Here is a 15626-nt window from a genome sequence, read left to right as displayed (position 1 = left end):
ACATTTTATTATAAAACTAATATATAAAAGTAGTACTCACAATCCACTAATTTTTTCAACTCATTTTCCATTACATTTTTTAAAACCTGTGTCGGGTCAAAGTGGGACAAATTTTGGGAGACGGAGGTAGTATTAGTTTTATAATAAAATGTGAGTAGGAATAAGTTAGTGGAATATATGGCTACTAAAAATGGTAAAAAGTGAAATGGGATAAACTATGTGGGACGGACCGAAATGGTAAAATTAGACAAATTATCTGGGATGGAGGGAGTATTATTGAAAATTTTAATTTCACAAAATTCATAAAAAATCAAAGCTCAATTTGTTCGTTTTCACTATAATTTAAAAATAAATTAATAAAATAACAAATCAAATTTTGATTGTTATAAATTTTGTGAAACTAAAATTTTCAATAGTATTTTAATTATTGTTTAAAATCAAAACAAACAACATTAAGCATGCATCAAATGAAAGTGATTCTCACATAAAATAGGTAGCATATCATTCCTCGTTAACTTAATTACGTAAAATGGACTTCTTTCTCTTTTGCATTCTTTATCATTCTATTAATATCATTTTTCTACTACTAGTACTAATAAATAAGCAAAAGTTTTAAAAGATTATGTAAAATGGACTTGACTCCAAAATAGGTATTATCACTTCTAGATCGACACTATTATTGATTTGGGAGTTGGGGTAACAAAAGAGAGAATGGTTTAGATATGAGGATTGAGCAGGGTTGAACATTTATAGTTGGTTAACTCAATGTTGGTTGAATTATGATTATGAGAAGGGTTTTGTGATGCTAATGTTTTATAATTCCAACTGATATAAATATATAAACGAGAGAATGGTTTAGATATGAGGATTGAGCAGGGTTGAACATTTATAGTTGGTTAACTCAATGTTGGTTGAATTATGATTATGAGAAGGGTTTTGTGATGCTAATGTTTTATAATTCCAACTGATATAAATATATAAACAAATTGATATACTAGTTCTCATGTTAACCAACATTGTTAATGAAATAATGATTTGAGATGTGATTATTTTCTTTTAAAAAACCTTATATACCATTAAATCAATATATTCAATGAACTTTCATACTACTATATAATTTTTTATGTTACATTTGGTGAAGGTGTATCAAAATTAATTCTATCATAAACATAGTTTTTCATGCCAGGAGCAAATAAAACTTAGTAGTATTTGTTTAGAAGTTTATCTAGCATAAGGGATATGAATTAGGCAACTCGCTTGGGTTTGACTCAATCCTACGGATTGTTAGGCCATTCAATTAATCCAAATGAACCATAATTGAATAGCCTAACAATCCGTAAGGTCGACCCAACCCAAGCTACAAATCGTTAATTTTAATCCTAAATCTTTGACTTTGATTCAGGCTATCAAACCAATTCATTACAAAAAAAATTATAAAATTTTTAACTACTAATATTTCTCTAGATAATTTTATATTCCTCCATTTCCTAAACATTGAAACTTTAGAAACAACACAGTTTTAATGCAAAATGGATAAAGTAAGAGAAATAAAGATAAAAAAAATAATGGAATTAATGTTAGTGGATTGTAGGGTCAATTTCAAAGGGAGTTTCTATTTTAAGAAACATGCTAAAAAGAAAAGAATTTCTATTTTTTATTAAATACATACACATACAAATGAGTATTGTGTTAATTTGCAACTAATGTATCTCACTGTGTGCCGAGAAATATACAATTCTTTTTAATTTTTACATATAATTTTGTGATAAATGTTAAAATAAAAATATTATAAAATTATAAATCAAAATATACTTTCACATACACATTTTAAAATAATTGTTACTTAAGGACAGGGGTAAGGAATGAGACTAGCACGGCAAAAATGTTTGGGTTTATATCGCATTTATTATGGTATTTTGGTTAATGATACTCAAATCAAATACTCGTATCCATTTTGCATTGCCGGAATCAGCATACAAAGCACTAAATCACAAGACTGAAAATTTTGATGAATTGAAAGTCAAGGGTGTGGCTTACAACAAGTTGGATCAACAACGATCACTAAATCTAAATAATTATACAACATTATGAGTTCTACATCTCAAAAAACAATGCAGCAAAAGATTATAAATAGGGGAATATATCCAAAACCTGAATCAACTCCTTTTGAGTTTTATTCTATATTTTTTAGATCTATATCAAGAAACACCTAAAAAGTGATGACGTTCTAAGCAAAATTATAACCTCCAAACCTCACTGGAAATGGAAAGATGTATCTTCGAGATATCCCAGAGCCGCAGCAAACATCAAGATATTGTAAGCTTCAGCTCATGTGTTCTTCTCCAAAGTGTCAAAACTTTTGCCAGTGGCTGATCAAGCCATTTTATTTTGAATCTGCCGGTGAATGTGTATTAGATACTCGACGTATGAGAAGCCATTAGCCATCTTGTCTTCAACCAGGTACGAGAAGAACATCATCCCTGCAAACAAAAATTAATGTATAATTAATGGCAGTCTTGAGGAGCAGCAACACTATTCTAACATAAGAAATCATGCTAATAACAACGAGAAGATGGGAACTTTTAAACTACTAGCATTTTTAGGGCTCGTTTAAATTCCTAGTTTTGTAAAAAAATAAGATCCTTGGAAGCTTAAAATATAGTTATAAAATCTACACAATATCTTAACTTGTCATATCAGGTCAAGCAAACCAAACGAGCCCTTACTATGCAATGAAAATAACACCGGTATTCATTCTAGCCATTCCTACAGAACCCAACATCATATGCTGTTAATTAAATTATGCTTTCTTGACTCCTCTAATTTTCCGACAATTTCATACAATTCGTTTTCATTCCCATGGATTTTTAGGGTCTTTGAAGGAACTTTGTAAACTTTGTAAAAGAGAGTCAAGTTGTGGTGAATTTGTGATAAACGAACCTGTTGGATCCCCCTTTTTGCATAATCGCAAGCTGCAGAACAAGAAAGAGAAGAGAAAAATTATTAAAAATATTAGAGAACAAAATATAATATCAACTCGTACAACGAATAACGAGAACTTGTTTGTACCGTAGGTAAGAACATCGTTGATGCCTTATCTCATTTACAATGTCATTCAGCTTCTTTGACAAGGGATTGTCATATTGCTGCAAAATGAACTGAAGAAAAAAGGCCATAAGTACCCCTGTCTCTTTGCCCAATAGAAGAATCATGCATAACTAGTTACTGTACAGACACTGTGCTGAATATGTGCAAGTGTCACTTAAGTAGATACGCTGAGCTCCGTGATTAAAAGCAATAATAAGTGACAGGTATGAGAAAAGGGAAACAGCTATTATGAATCCAAAAAAGTGTAAGATATAGTACACAACAAAAGCTATTCAAACAAATGAATGCATGGAAATTATGTGGTAGGAGTATATGACTTGATCACATTTTCTATGGAAATTCCATAACTGGAAACACTGTACACCCAGATTTCTTTATGGCAGTACCTGATTTGGAATCTCTTCAGTTGATGAAATGCCAAACATCTGTTGCAAAATCTTTGGCTGAACATCTTCACCGACATAAATCAAACAATCAACTCCATTCTCAAGAAGATATATTCCATCAATAGCAATATGCTCACTGGAAAGTGGAATTGGAACGGGAATAATGGAATCATCTAATTCCTGAGAAAACAGTATGACAAAATGTGTATGAGAAGGAAATACATAAAACAACAAAAGGTATGTATGTCACAAAATCTCAGTACCTTCTCATTAAGGTCGTGAAGTGCTATCATTCTAGGGTACACCAATGGGATCACCAAAGGAGTAGGTAATGGTGAGACATAATTAATCCAAACGGACCTATCATCAATTCTTCCATCAGATCGTAATCCAATGCATTTGAGTAAAGCTGAAAAAGGCATAAAGCAAATAGTTAAAACCGAATATGAAACTATCATGAAAAAGACTTTAACCACTTAAATAAGACGCTTTGGATGTGCATAATTCACAAAAACACTTTCAAGGAAGCACTCATAGGACAGGACATATATGTTGTGTAAAATTCAAGCACATTCCTCAATGATCAATGGAGAACTAATTTCTAGAGCCGAACTTGGGGGGTTTGAATTACTGTTACAAGGAACTTGGGGAGTTTGAATTACATGAGATGTTTGCAAATATACTAGGGGCACTGGGGATACGACTCTAGCAATAAAACTAGTAATAAAACATATGGTTAAAAGAAACTTAGAATGTACCAAGTGTATAGAGAGGCAACATTTTAAGTGCCTCGGGCAGAATAAGTTGTCCTGACGATGACACTGTAGCACAGAACTTCCGGTACGAGTATAATATGTTGATGCAAACATTAGTAGCTTGATCCCTGACTTGTGCAAGAGGAGCTGAAGGAATCTCAATAGCAGCTGTGATGTGAAACATAACAGAGCAAAAGAGTCAGCGGTAATACTATGCTACATGTCTGCATGTAGAGAACAAATTTGAAAATATATGTAGGAGCAGGAGAAATAAGAAAGAGCATAGGCTAAAGTGAATGACTCATTAGTATTGATACCTCCATACAATACAATATATATACAAACAAACTTAATAATTAATATAGCATTTCCAGAAAAACTACGACACCAGGTACCTTGTTTTGTGATACACGCAAATTGGGTGTCTAGATCAGCAGAGCGGAATAGATTACTCAGCATGTTGGTGCAAGGCAGGGACAATGTTGAAACTCTGATTCTTCTTTGTCCATGTACAGTGGTGTAAAGAAGGGCACACTGGACAACATTATCATACAAAGTGATTGGATGAATACTGAATATAAGAGAATGAGAAGTGAGATAGTTACAGGAACTTTTGCATGGAAATTGCAATTCATAAGACAAGAGATAAATGATTTTGTTAGATGGAGTTCCAGAGGAACATAAAGTGGTACCTGAAAAGAACACTCAGAGCCTTCCTGTAATTTATCATCATGATTCAGGGAGACCATTATTGTTTTGTCACAATCAATCTGGCAAAATGAAGATCAAACAACTTTAAAAAATCTGACCAGGAAACTAAATGAGCAGCAGCAATAAAAAAAACCGGGTTTTGTAATAATAAATTTTAACCAATAGAAGAGTTAAGAACAATTTAGGTGCAACACCACATGTAACACTGCGCTTTCATGGATTTAAATGAAGGAACCACTTATTCAGCAATTGCATCATTACAATAAGTGAGACTCCGTGAAGCTTCAACACAAAAGGTTGGAAATGCTTCAGAATATTTTCCGAGGAGGTTTTTTTTGTCTTGTGTGTGTGTGAGAGAGAGAGAGAGAGAGAGACATAGACAGAGGGATACCGCAGGTAGATCAACGTCAGTTGGTATGCGCTTACAGAAGTTTCCGGAATATTCTTGAACTTGAATACCCTATCCAGGAAACAACAAAAATATAACTTAGCCTTCAATTGAAGAGTTGTTTGCCAAACAATATTGTTACATAATTCAAAAGTTCAAAAAACTGCACTTCTACAATCTCACCTGGCTACATCTAACACGCATCACTGCCTCAAACCCTTGGGGCCTTGTGATGTTCCACCGAAGATCATTGTACAGCTTAGCAGGATCAGAACGGGCAGAGAAAGGATAATAATAGTATACCTATAGAAGTAAAACATGGATTCAGATTTGAAAATAACACAATAGCCATCCTAATGAATAACGCAATCAGACAACGAAAAGACTGATAATCCATCACTTGAAAGTGATACAACAGCCAAACATATAGTGGCCACTCATAGTACTCCATGACCACTCTAATATTGTTCAATTACCTGGCCTCCAGTTGTCCTTGGAATAACACAGAGAGAAGCAATATCCACATACATTTGCGATGTAATAAACAAGTCAACACAGACCTGAAAGAATGAAAATGAGAGGCGAAATAAGCTGGCTCCAATTCTAAAACAAAAACATGATGATAGTGTCAGTATCATGGATTCTCAACACTAGAAAGTATAATGTCACCTGGTACTCTGCAAATTCCATTGCCATAGTTTTTAGAGTCTTGTCAGAAGGCTGAAGCAATTTGTGAGCCTCCTGAAATCAAGCATTTATTGCAACTGTAAGGGAATTTTATCTCTTATGGTCATGAACTATCGTGGGAATCGTCCATCATAAGGAATAGAATGAGATTAGTTGTTATTTTATTTAATTTAGCTGTTTTATTATTTATCTTAACTTCCAATCTTGCACTGTATAGAAACATTTGTGCCCGTAGAAAGAGCATATAAATATTAGAGAATTCATTAATAACAGTCAAAAGGAACACCTATTAGAGTAGAAAGAAATTCTGAGGGTCCAAGCAACAGAGAAAGTAGACACTAGCTCTAACAATAATCTCCCGAACGACCTAACCCTGATAATTACTTCACCAGTACTAATATACTATACTCATCGGCCAAAGAATGGTTGAAATTACCATTTTGCAATGGTTGATAAGTGGAAAATAGATGGCCACCATCCCAAAGTTAAGTAATCACAATTAAAGGATTAAAAACTAGTTATTGCACTTGATTTGTATTCGGGTATATGAAATATAAGGGAAATCATGATTATATCTGCTTAACACTGTACCAACTGGTGATCAAGTTGCTGTGCAGAAGAGTAGGATCCAAGACTAATATTACACCTAGATAGGCCAGACTTAATGGTGTGAACTGCAAAAAAATTTTATATACGGACATGCGAAAAGGGAATTGGAGGCAAGAAAGGCATTATGAAAACTATCATAGTATCAGTCCTAACAATGCAGATTTATGCAACATTAAGACCTTTTCTCCTGCCGACATGTTGCTTCTGCCTTCAGCCTCTCGAGCAGAAAGGGATCCGATGCCACACGACGGCAAAACTACAACATCATAAATTTCAGTACACTAGTATGACAGGCAGATGTTTAAGGGGGGTGAGTTTGCATAATCATAAAACTAATACAATTATATTTCGCAGCTTACCTGACTGGAAAACTAAAAGTTTGCCACCAGTGCTTTTCATTGCCAGAAAAGCAGCCTAAAGTAAGAAACAGAACAATAAGATTTAAGTATCAGGTAGTCTGCTCTGCTCATGATCAATTACAAGTTTTCATATGCAAGGTGATAATTATTGAACATAATGTACTTAGCACTTCCATCCACCTGTAAATTCTAGACAACAGCTAAACGACGGCAAACAACATAGGTTAAAAAGTACAAACTTAAAAAAACTATATGTGCCCATACCTTTACAGCAGCGCCAAGAGCTGAATCAGCAATTCTATTGCTCTCGAACATTGTAGGAATGTTGTCAAGCAACATTTCTAAATGCTCACAGCACTGCAGATACCAAAAAGAAATTCCATCACTTGGGAAGTTTGAAAAATAGGAGAAAACATTAGTTTGTACCCAGTCATAAAAATAGGGTCTCTCTATGTTTTCACAATTTGGGGTTACATGCTGCATACTAGTATGAAAGAACATAAACTAGAAAAAGAATGATACCAACCTCAGAAAATTGAACAATGACATCACTTTCCAGTGGAGTATAGACATCTTGAACATCAGGAACAATGAGCATCAATGGCTGAAACAAGAAAGAAGAAAATGTAATTAAAGCTAAGCACCCACTGCACTGAGTGAAGTCCAAAGCCATTGTGATCAACCACATGTAGCTCCTGGAATGTACAAGTTTAAGACCAACACAAAAATGACTAACGGAGAACATAATAGTTGGACACTACGATTGACAAGTAAAGAGTAAATAACATTCAAGGAACATATAAAATGAATTCATTCACCAGAAAGATGAAAATTTTTTACCAACCTGCTGTGAGGATCGTTTTAGGTTGTAAAACTGGATTGTGGAATCGAATGTAGCAATGCCCACCATTGTACGAGGACCCTTCTGCACAGAAAACATAGTCAATCCAGACTGATATTTCGCTCTAATAATAAACAAAAACCTAGCGGGTGGTCCTCTTTAATTTGGTTCAAAATTATACTCCACCTTCACAAAACTAATTTTTAAAAAATTCCCAAAAAAAACACCATAAAGTGGCTAAATCAATCGTATTTTCCTTTCACAGCTCTTACAAGTCCATAAAATATTATGACAATTATCAACAACCAAAAATAGTTTAAAGATAAAGGTGTTACCAAAACTTACTTGGAAAATTAAACAAATCATGACAACTCCAAACTAAATATTGAATTCCATTTTTCCTGAGTTTGTTGATACACTCATACACCCACCTCCAAGTTTCCCCTTTCAGAGAGAAACCACTAGGAGGCATTTATTTTGAGTGATAGGATGGATTAATAAAAAAATTCCAAGCTAATGCACTGTTTACTGTGATGGAATTTGGTGGATTGATTAAATTTGAGCTTTTTGACCTACTTATCCATCAAATAATCAATCTTATATTATCATCAATCTATCCCATAACTTAAAGTAAACGTCCCCTTAGAAGCTTTAATTCATCATTGACCAGATGGAAGGTCCACATATAAAATGTTATCACATTAGAAGTACAGGCATAAACTTACTGGAAGATCGGCTATCACTTGTTTGATGGCACTGCAAGCTGCTGCAGTTGCACCAGTTTGTGTAGCGTTCATAGATACATCAATAAGGAAGAAATATACAGCAGGCATTGGGTCACGAACCTAAAATAGCATAAGCAAAATCATGAGACAGAATGAAAAAAAAAAATAAGAAAGTTGTTTATTTCATAGAGAAATAAATGCAATAGAAGTTTTATTGTCCTACACCACAAACATGAATGATGAATGTCGAAAGTAATTCAACAAAACGTTGTATGTATGCGCTCAAACTCTAGAGACTGCATAGAATATTAATTAAACACTAATTAGATCTTAACACTTGATTTTACATACTCCCTCCATCCCATAGAAATAGGCTAATTGGAGATGATACGTGTTTTAATGCATAATTGGTAAAGTAAGAGAGAAGGAGAAAAGTGGTTGAAATAATGTGATGGATGGTGGGGCCCATATACGATAAAGTAAAAAAGGAGAAAAAGGTTTCCATAAATGGATATGGACTATTTGTATGGGACGGAGTATATCTGTACTTGTTACAATAATCAGACTGTTGGCTTGGCACAGTCTCAAGAAAAGTCAGGCTACAAACAAAAAAAAAATGCTCACAATCCTTTGCAGAAAAACTACCTATTTTCTTCTATCAAATAATACAATATAATTACATACCTTAGTCCTTGGATAGGAAATCATGCCCTAGATAGCTCAAATTACAAAATGCATACTCATTTTTCGATTTAGAGGTGTGCTTTTTAAATAACATCTAGCATAATGATTGGTTATTTAATATTTATAGAATCCAAGACATGTTTCCTATAGATAATATCATCCCAATTCAATACGTGCTGGATCCAAATCGAGGAAACACGAGGAACTTACCATGTACTCCTTAGTAGCAACAAATTCAACTGTTCCTCGGCATAGTTCAGGCCTTTCGTCAGCATCTCTACGCCGGCCATCTGGACCTAAGTTGCAGTGATAGTCACGTGGAGTTTCATCCGTAAATCCTGCACCACAACCAAGAAAAAGGGATAAGTAAAAGTCAGAAAACAAGGAATAGAACAGTGAACGCAATAAATACTTGGCAATAATATATCGTTATCCTGCATACATGTGACCCAACATTCAGGTTGAGCAAATATTCAAGATATGAAACAAACTGCCCATAAACACAGAAAATACTTCCACCACCAGTGTAATGAAGAACTTAGGTCCAAGCAATAATTGGTCAGGGTTTAGGTTTTTATAAAAGCTCATTTTACAATAAGATAACTCAAAGTTTAATCAGTTATTTCCATATTTTTTTGGCTATGTGTGAACAGACAGTGGACACCCCCATGGAGTTGAATTTACAGAATTATGATAATATAACTCCACAAATAATTGACAAGTCACTAACTAGTAACTACAAATAAAAAGAACAAGAAAAGGACTGATTCTCCTCACCACACAGGTTACAAATGAAACGTCTTCCTTGGTCAATAAACTTCACGAAAGGATTAATGTAACCTTTGCAACGAGAACATCGAACAGGACCACTTTCCCCAAAATCTACAACCTAGCAGTAATAAAATAAGAATTTAGAGTTGCTCAGTTCCAATAAAATTATCCTGACAAAGGTCATGTTCATGTAACCCCCAAATCTAAAAATGGCAAGTATTGCAGATGAACTTAAACATAGTTGGAACATATAACAGAATTTTAGAATTTCCTTTTAGGTGAGAAAAGTACTACGTATAATTTTCCTCAAGGATTAGAGTAACACCAAATTCTTCATTTAATAACATGTCGAACAAAAGAGACTCAAACTTTTCTGCCACGGACTGCTTCACTTACATGGATAGGCTCTTCAGATGGATGTGCAAGAGCTAAAGGCTGGACCAATAGAGACAGCTGCATTCCAGATGTAGATAGAAGGTCCACAGTCAAAGGAACCTAATGAAACAAATGGAAACCCCATTGTTATTAGCACTTTCAACTTAAGGAGGAATTCATGCATAACAGGTAGAAATGTAGTCGGAAACAATGATGCAATTAAATACTTAAACCTGATTGATAGTACACCTCATGTAGCGTGGACTGCAATTTCCAGTGTCTTTAACTATATAGTCACTTGTTGCAGGCTTCACAAAGAAGTGACAAATGAGTAAAAAGAGGACAAATAAAGTCTCTACACATATGAAGTGATAAAAGATAATCTTACTAGGGTAACAGTTTGGACAGGGAATATCAACTTTGGGTAAATATATAAGACTTAAACTAAACCAAAGAAAGAAAATTATTACCGGGGGAGGGTTTGCCTGATTGCCCTGACGGGTCTCATGAACAATTGCAGAAGCACTTGGAGCAAGACGGGGAATCTGGTTCGGATCAATTTTAGCTTGGCCTGAATGGCTCATAGCCATAGCTTGATTTGGAAGAGATAGTCCTGGTGGCATTCCAAACATCCGTGGAGGCTGCTGCATAGACCCGGGAGGAGGTGGTGCCCCCTAGACATTGACACTAGATTTAGTGTGTAAAATGAAGTAGATTATCAAGCAGTCCAATGATGTTATTGAGCTACATAACTAACAAAAGCAAAAGGACCATAGTCGAAGCGAGAATGGGTCCACATTCATATAAACATCCTCCTTAATGATTGTTCAGATGTGAAATCATCTATGCCATTATAGTTAACTCTACAGTTGTGGCAAGGTGTTCAATGTTCAAGTTAAATTGTAACATCTGTTCGAGTCCAAAAACGTTACATTCTTCTAACCATCAAACCTGGCATATATATCAAAACTTAGAGGGAGCCTGAACCAAGAGTAATCCTTTCTTGTTTGTTCAAAGAAGCTTCCGAGTAATAACTGGCCCCAAAATTTAATGCAAAGACATTGATAGCAAGTGACTTTGCGGTTTATACAAGACTCATATTGCATTAAGTAGTAAAGTTTAAACCACCTTAACTGCAAGAAATAAGGTTCGGTATTCCTTGGTTGCAACCACAAGCTTTAATGTAAAACTAGATTATGGTACTTTCATCTATACATTACATGCTTCAAAAGAAAACAAAATTATATTGCACCAAGTCCTAGTTCCATGATATATGTTACTCCCTCTGTCCCCCATTAATTGTCCACTTTGGCCATTTTCGTCCATCCCCCATTAATTGCCCACTTTCAATTTTTACCATAAATGGTCAATAGGCCCCACATTCCTCTAACTCATTCCACTAAGAGCATCTCCAAAGGAAGAGGTAAATGGAGAGGTAAACTCATATAACCACCATATTTATCTTTTTTCTATGAAAAATAATTCTCCAAGGGAAAAGGTATTTGAGAAGGTATTATACCTTTTTCCCATTTTGAAGAGGTAAAATCTTATAACTACCATATTTGCCTTCTTTTCATGAAAAACTATTCTCCAATGGGGAATGTATTTGAGAAGGTATTACACTTTATGTTTTTCAATGCATTTTATACTACTCCCTCCGTCCCATTGAAGATGACCCACTTTCCATTTTAGTTTGTCCCAACCAAGATGACCCATTACTTAAAATGGAAAAACCTTTATCTCTACTTTATTCACTCTCTCTTACTTTACTCTTTCCTCTCTACACACAAAATAAAGTTGCATAAAATCCCGTGCCGCCCAAAGAAGGGGTCATCTTCCTTGGGACGGAGGGAGTATTATTTTATTGATTTACCTTTCTATATATCTTTTTCCATTGGAATGTGTTATTTTTTGGAAGGGTATATTTCACTTTATGAGAAGGTAAATAGATAATATACCTATTTCATTTACCTCTCCTTGTTGGAGATGCTCTAACATTTTATTATAAAACTAATACTCCCTCTGTCCACAAAAAATAGAGCACAATTACCATTTTTGGCCGTCCAAAAAATAGAGCACATTTATTTATGGAAAGTTTTCAACAAATAATAAACATACACATCATTCCACTAACACAACTTCTCACTTACTTTTTCTCCTTCTCTCTTACTTTTTTCCCATCTCTCTTACTTTACCAATTCTACATTAAAACCCATGCCATACACAAATTGCTCTATTTTTTGTGGACGGAAGGAGTATATAAAAATGGAACTCATATTCCACTAACTTTTTCAACCCACTTTCCTTTACATTTCTTAAAACCCATGCCGGAACCAAAGTGGAAAATTATCAGGGGATGGAGGGAGTATTAGTATATACTTAAAATACTGCTTCAGTTAAACAAAAGTAATTTCTACTATGTGATTCACTTCTCAAGTAATAAATACGATATGTTTAAAATATAAATTCATGGATTGCATAGAAATAGCTAATGAAATGTAAGTTGGAGGCCAGTAATCAAAGTACTCTTCCTATGCATAGTGTTACTGTGGTAGTTGCAATACTAGGTAGTTTACTTTAGCTTTCTTCTGAGTTCTCTCACATATTCATAAGTCCCTTTCACTTTTAAAATTTTAACATTCCATATTGAAATCATCATAAAGATCAATGCATTCCTGCACAACTCTTATTAGATTGTATGCCTAGAAATTATCCATAACAGTAATAGAAGTTTGGCAGAAATTGAATGATCATTTCCTATTAAAAATGCCAAGAAAAGCTATGTCTCGGATACAAAAAAGAGTACACTCTTGCACTGATATCAAAAGCTCAAAAGCATCATTAATGTATTGGTTATTCATGGTTTATAGGTTATTCAAAATGTATTTTAGCAGCATAATGAATTGTTATCAATATTGCACAAAAAATCAATACATGATAGGAGAACGGTAAAGATGATAAAATTAACCTGTTGTGGCTGTGCTGGCCATGTCTGCATCCCATAAGGAGAATTTATAGATTGATGCATGCCTGTATTTGGGGCTGAAAATGGGGATGAACCCAGAGGGGGCATCATATTCTGTGGTGGGCCTGAAAATGGCGGTGCAGGTTGCCCAGAGGCAGATGATACAGCAGTAGGTGGACCGCCAAAACTAGATTGCATTTGCATTGGCTGAGAAGAAGGCCTAGATGATAACATTGCTGGTTGTTGTGGAGGTCCAACTAATGGCCTTGGCATACTACCTATAGCAGGAGGGAACGGTGGCCCACTTTGTGTCATCCCCGGTGCAAATGGAGGCGGTCCATTACTAACTGGACCAGAACCACTTGCTTGGGAAGGAGTGGAGGGAGCTGATGTCAGAGGGGAAGATGGATATGATCCAGGACGAGGCCCCAATGCAGGAGGTGAGGGAGCAACAGGTCCACCAATGGATGATGGCATTGCCCCAGGTGGTGGTGGTCTTGATGCAAAGTGAGGCGGCTGAGACCCAGGTGGTGGACCAGCAGGTCTAGAAGAAACCATATTTGGAGGCAGTGTAGTTTGAGCAGGAGCATTGGGCGGTACCGGGCCCCTCGGAAACACACCAGGGGGAGGGGGGCCTGGTCTACTACCAGCAAAAGCTGGAGCCCGTTGGCCGAATGGTGTGGCATTCGGAGGAGGTCTAGGGGCAGTAGCACCAGCATTGTTCGGTTGTTGCTGATTATGCTGATTAATTTGTAGGTTTTGCATATTATTAGAAAGGGAATTCGGGTTATAATTCGGGGGGAAATTCCCTGGCCTAGGTCCCCCAGGAGCTGCCATCACTTCACCTAATCAGAAATCTCTAACAGAAAAATAAAGAAAGTATATGCGCAGATCCTCAATAGAGTGAACCTTCCAAGATCTCTCAACAATCTAATCCAATTCAAACCTACAAATCGCAAATCCACATGCAGATGAATCAAGAAACAATCTTTACAACCAAATTACACATAGATAAATTCAAAATTAAACAATGAATTAGGTGAAAGCCTACCGTGGAGGCCGAAATTCCGGTCCGTTACAGGAAGAACCGACCGCTTTCCGACCAGATTCCGATCTAGCAACGCAAAAAACAGAAATGGAGCCAAAACGGAAAAATGCAAATCAAAGTATAGCAGATTGGAACCTGGAGGTACCTTAATTTTGCGCGTAAAATTGCATTGCAGCTATTGCAGAAATTGATTTCGGATCGACAGGTAATAATTATGGATCGAAATCGAGATTGATAGATACAGGAAAGAAACGCAAAAGTGATAAATTTGTCAATGATCAGAGCAAAATTCACATATTAAGGTCATTAATAATTACATTTGCTTTCAATTATTTTTTCTTTATCAACCTTTTTTTTTCCATTTTTCATCCTGCTAATCTAACTGATGATGGTTCGCACGTGACACATTCAAGACAGGCACGTGAATTCGAACAATTCCCATATTTAGAATTCTCAAATCTAAATCAACTCTTCGTTTAATCGAGATCAATTCTACTTATCATTATTTAACAAATCATATTTTGCCATATTAGCACTTTTTTTCTAAATTAAACTTATAGAATCAATTCAGTTGTGTAAAATTCAAAAAATTTGCAGGATTTAGTTGCATGATAATTCTGTCAGAAATTTTATGATATTCTTAATTGATTAAATTCTTAAACAATGGATGATAGATCTTCATCTGAAGATATGGAGTATTTATCCTGTCAAATTTTAAATTTTTTGTTTCTCGGACAGCTTAGGGAATTAAGGTGTTTTTTATTGATGAATTTTTTATGATCAAGTATAGATTAATAATGCATGATGGTTATGCTGAATTACGTTTTTTTTTTATACTGAATTCAGTAGTATATCAATATATTGATTTCCCCTGTATGAACACTATTCTTTCTCGTTTGTACATACTGGCATGCAATGAAAAATTGAAGCCCTTTATAATTGGTAAGAATTTCAAGGCATTAGAAGATGGAATGGTTTTATGCGATGAATATGATCGCATAGTGGCGATTAACAGCTGCAAATATGGTATCAAAATTTTAGGCGACTTCATTGCTTGGCTTTATGTATAGTGTGTAATAGAGAAGGTAAAAAGAAGACTACATTAATGAATTGCGTTGAGCCAATAGATATGAATGTAATTTTAGAGTTTCTTTCCGTACAACAGTACAAGTGTCGCAACTTGTAGGGTGGATATGCTGAATTTACACTTTCCT

General features: G+C 35.1%; 1 protein-coding gene across 2 annotated transcripts; it reads right to left on the bottom strand.

Annotated features, from left to right (window-relative positions):
• Nucleotides 1-1993: 1993 nt before the first annotated feature.
• Nucleotides 1994-14723, bottom strand: LOC125196116 (protein transport protein SEC24 C-like). Of its 2 annotated transcripts, none has more exons than XM_089057065.1 (26): nucleotides 14558-14723; nucleotides 14416-14478; nucleotides 13368-14310; nucleotides 10870-11073; nucleotides 10633-10707; nucleotides 10421-10519; nucleotides 10031-10142; nucleotides 9464-9591; nucleotides 8570-8689; nucleotides 7848-7925; nucleotides 7530-7607; nucleotides 7268-7360; nucleotides 7004-7058; nucleotides 6824-6900; nucleotides 6018-6089; nucleotides 5825-5908; nucleotides 5532-5651; nucleotides 5352-5420; nucleotides 4942-5019; nucleotides 4645-4783; nucleotides 4253-4417; nucleotides 3758-3903; nucleotides 3495-3674; nucleotides 3070-3158; nucleotides 2941-2972; nucleotides 1994-2480 (listed from the first exon to the last, which is right to left on the bottom strand). In XM_089057065.1, the coding sequence occupies exons 3-26, from the start codon at nucleotides 14199-14201 to the stop codon at nucleotides 2374-2376; spliced, it is 3234 nt and encodes a 1077-aa protein (XP_088913191.1). In that variant the 5' UTR covers nucleotides 14202-14310; nucleotides 14416-14478; nucleotides 14558-14723; the 3' UTR covers nucleotides 1994-2373. The 2 variants fall into 2 exon arrangements, with proteins under 2 accessions (XP_088913191.1, XP_047950449.1); XM_048094492.2 differs by having other exon boundaries at nucleotides 7848-7928; nucleotides 14558-14722.
• Between the last annotated feature and the right edge of the window lie 903 nt (nucleotides 14724-15626).

The sequence above is a fragment of the Salvia hispanica genome, chromosome 4 (genome assembly GCF_029641045.1).
Source record: "Salvia hispanica isolate PSC_SH4W2 chromosome 4, Shi_PSC_v1, whole genome shotgun sequence".
In the NCBI taxonomy this organism is placed as follows: Eukaryota; Viridiplantae; Streptophyta; class Magnoliopsida; order Lamiales; family Lamiaceae; genus Salvia; species Salvia hispanica.
Note: the sequence above shows the minus strand (reverse complement) of the source record. Positions and strands in the feature narration are given on the sequence as shown.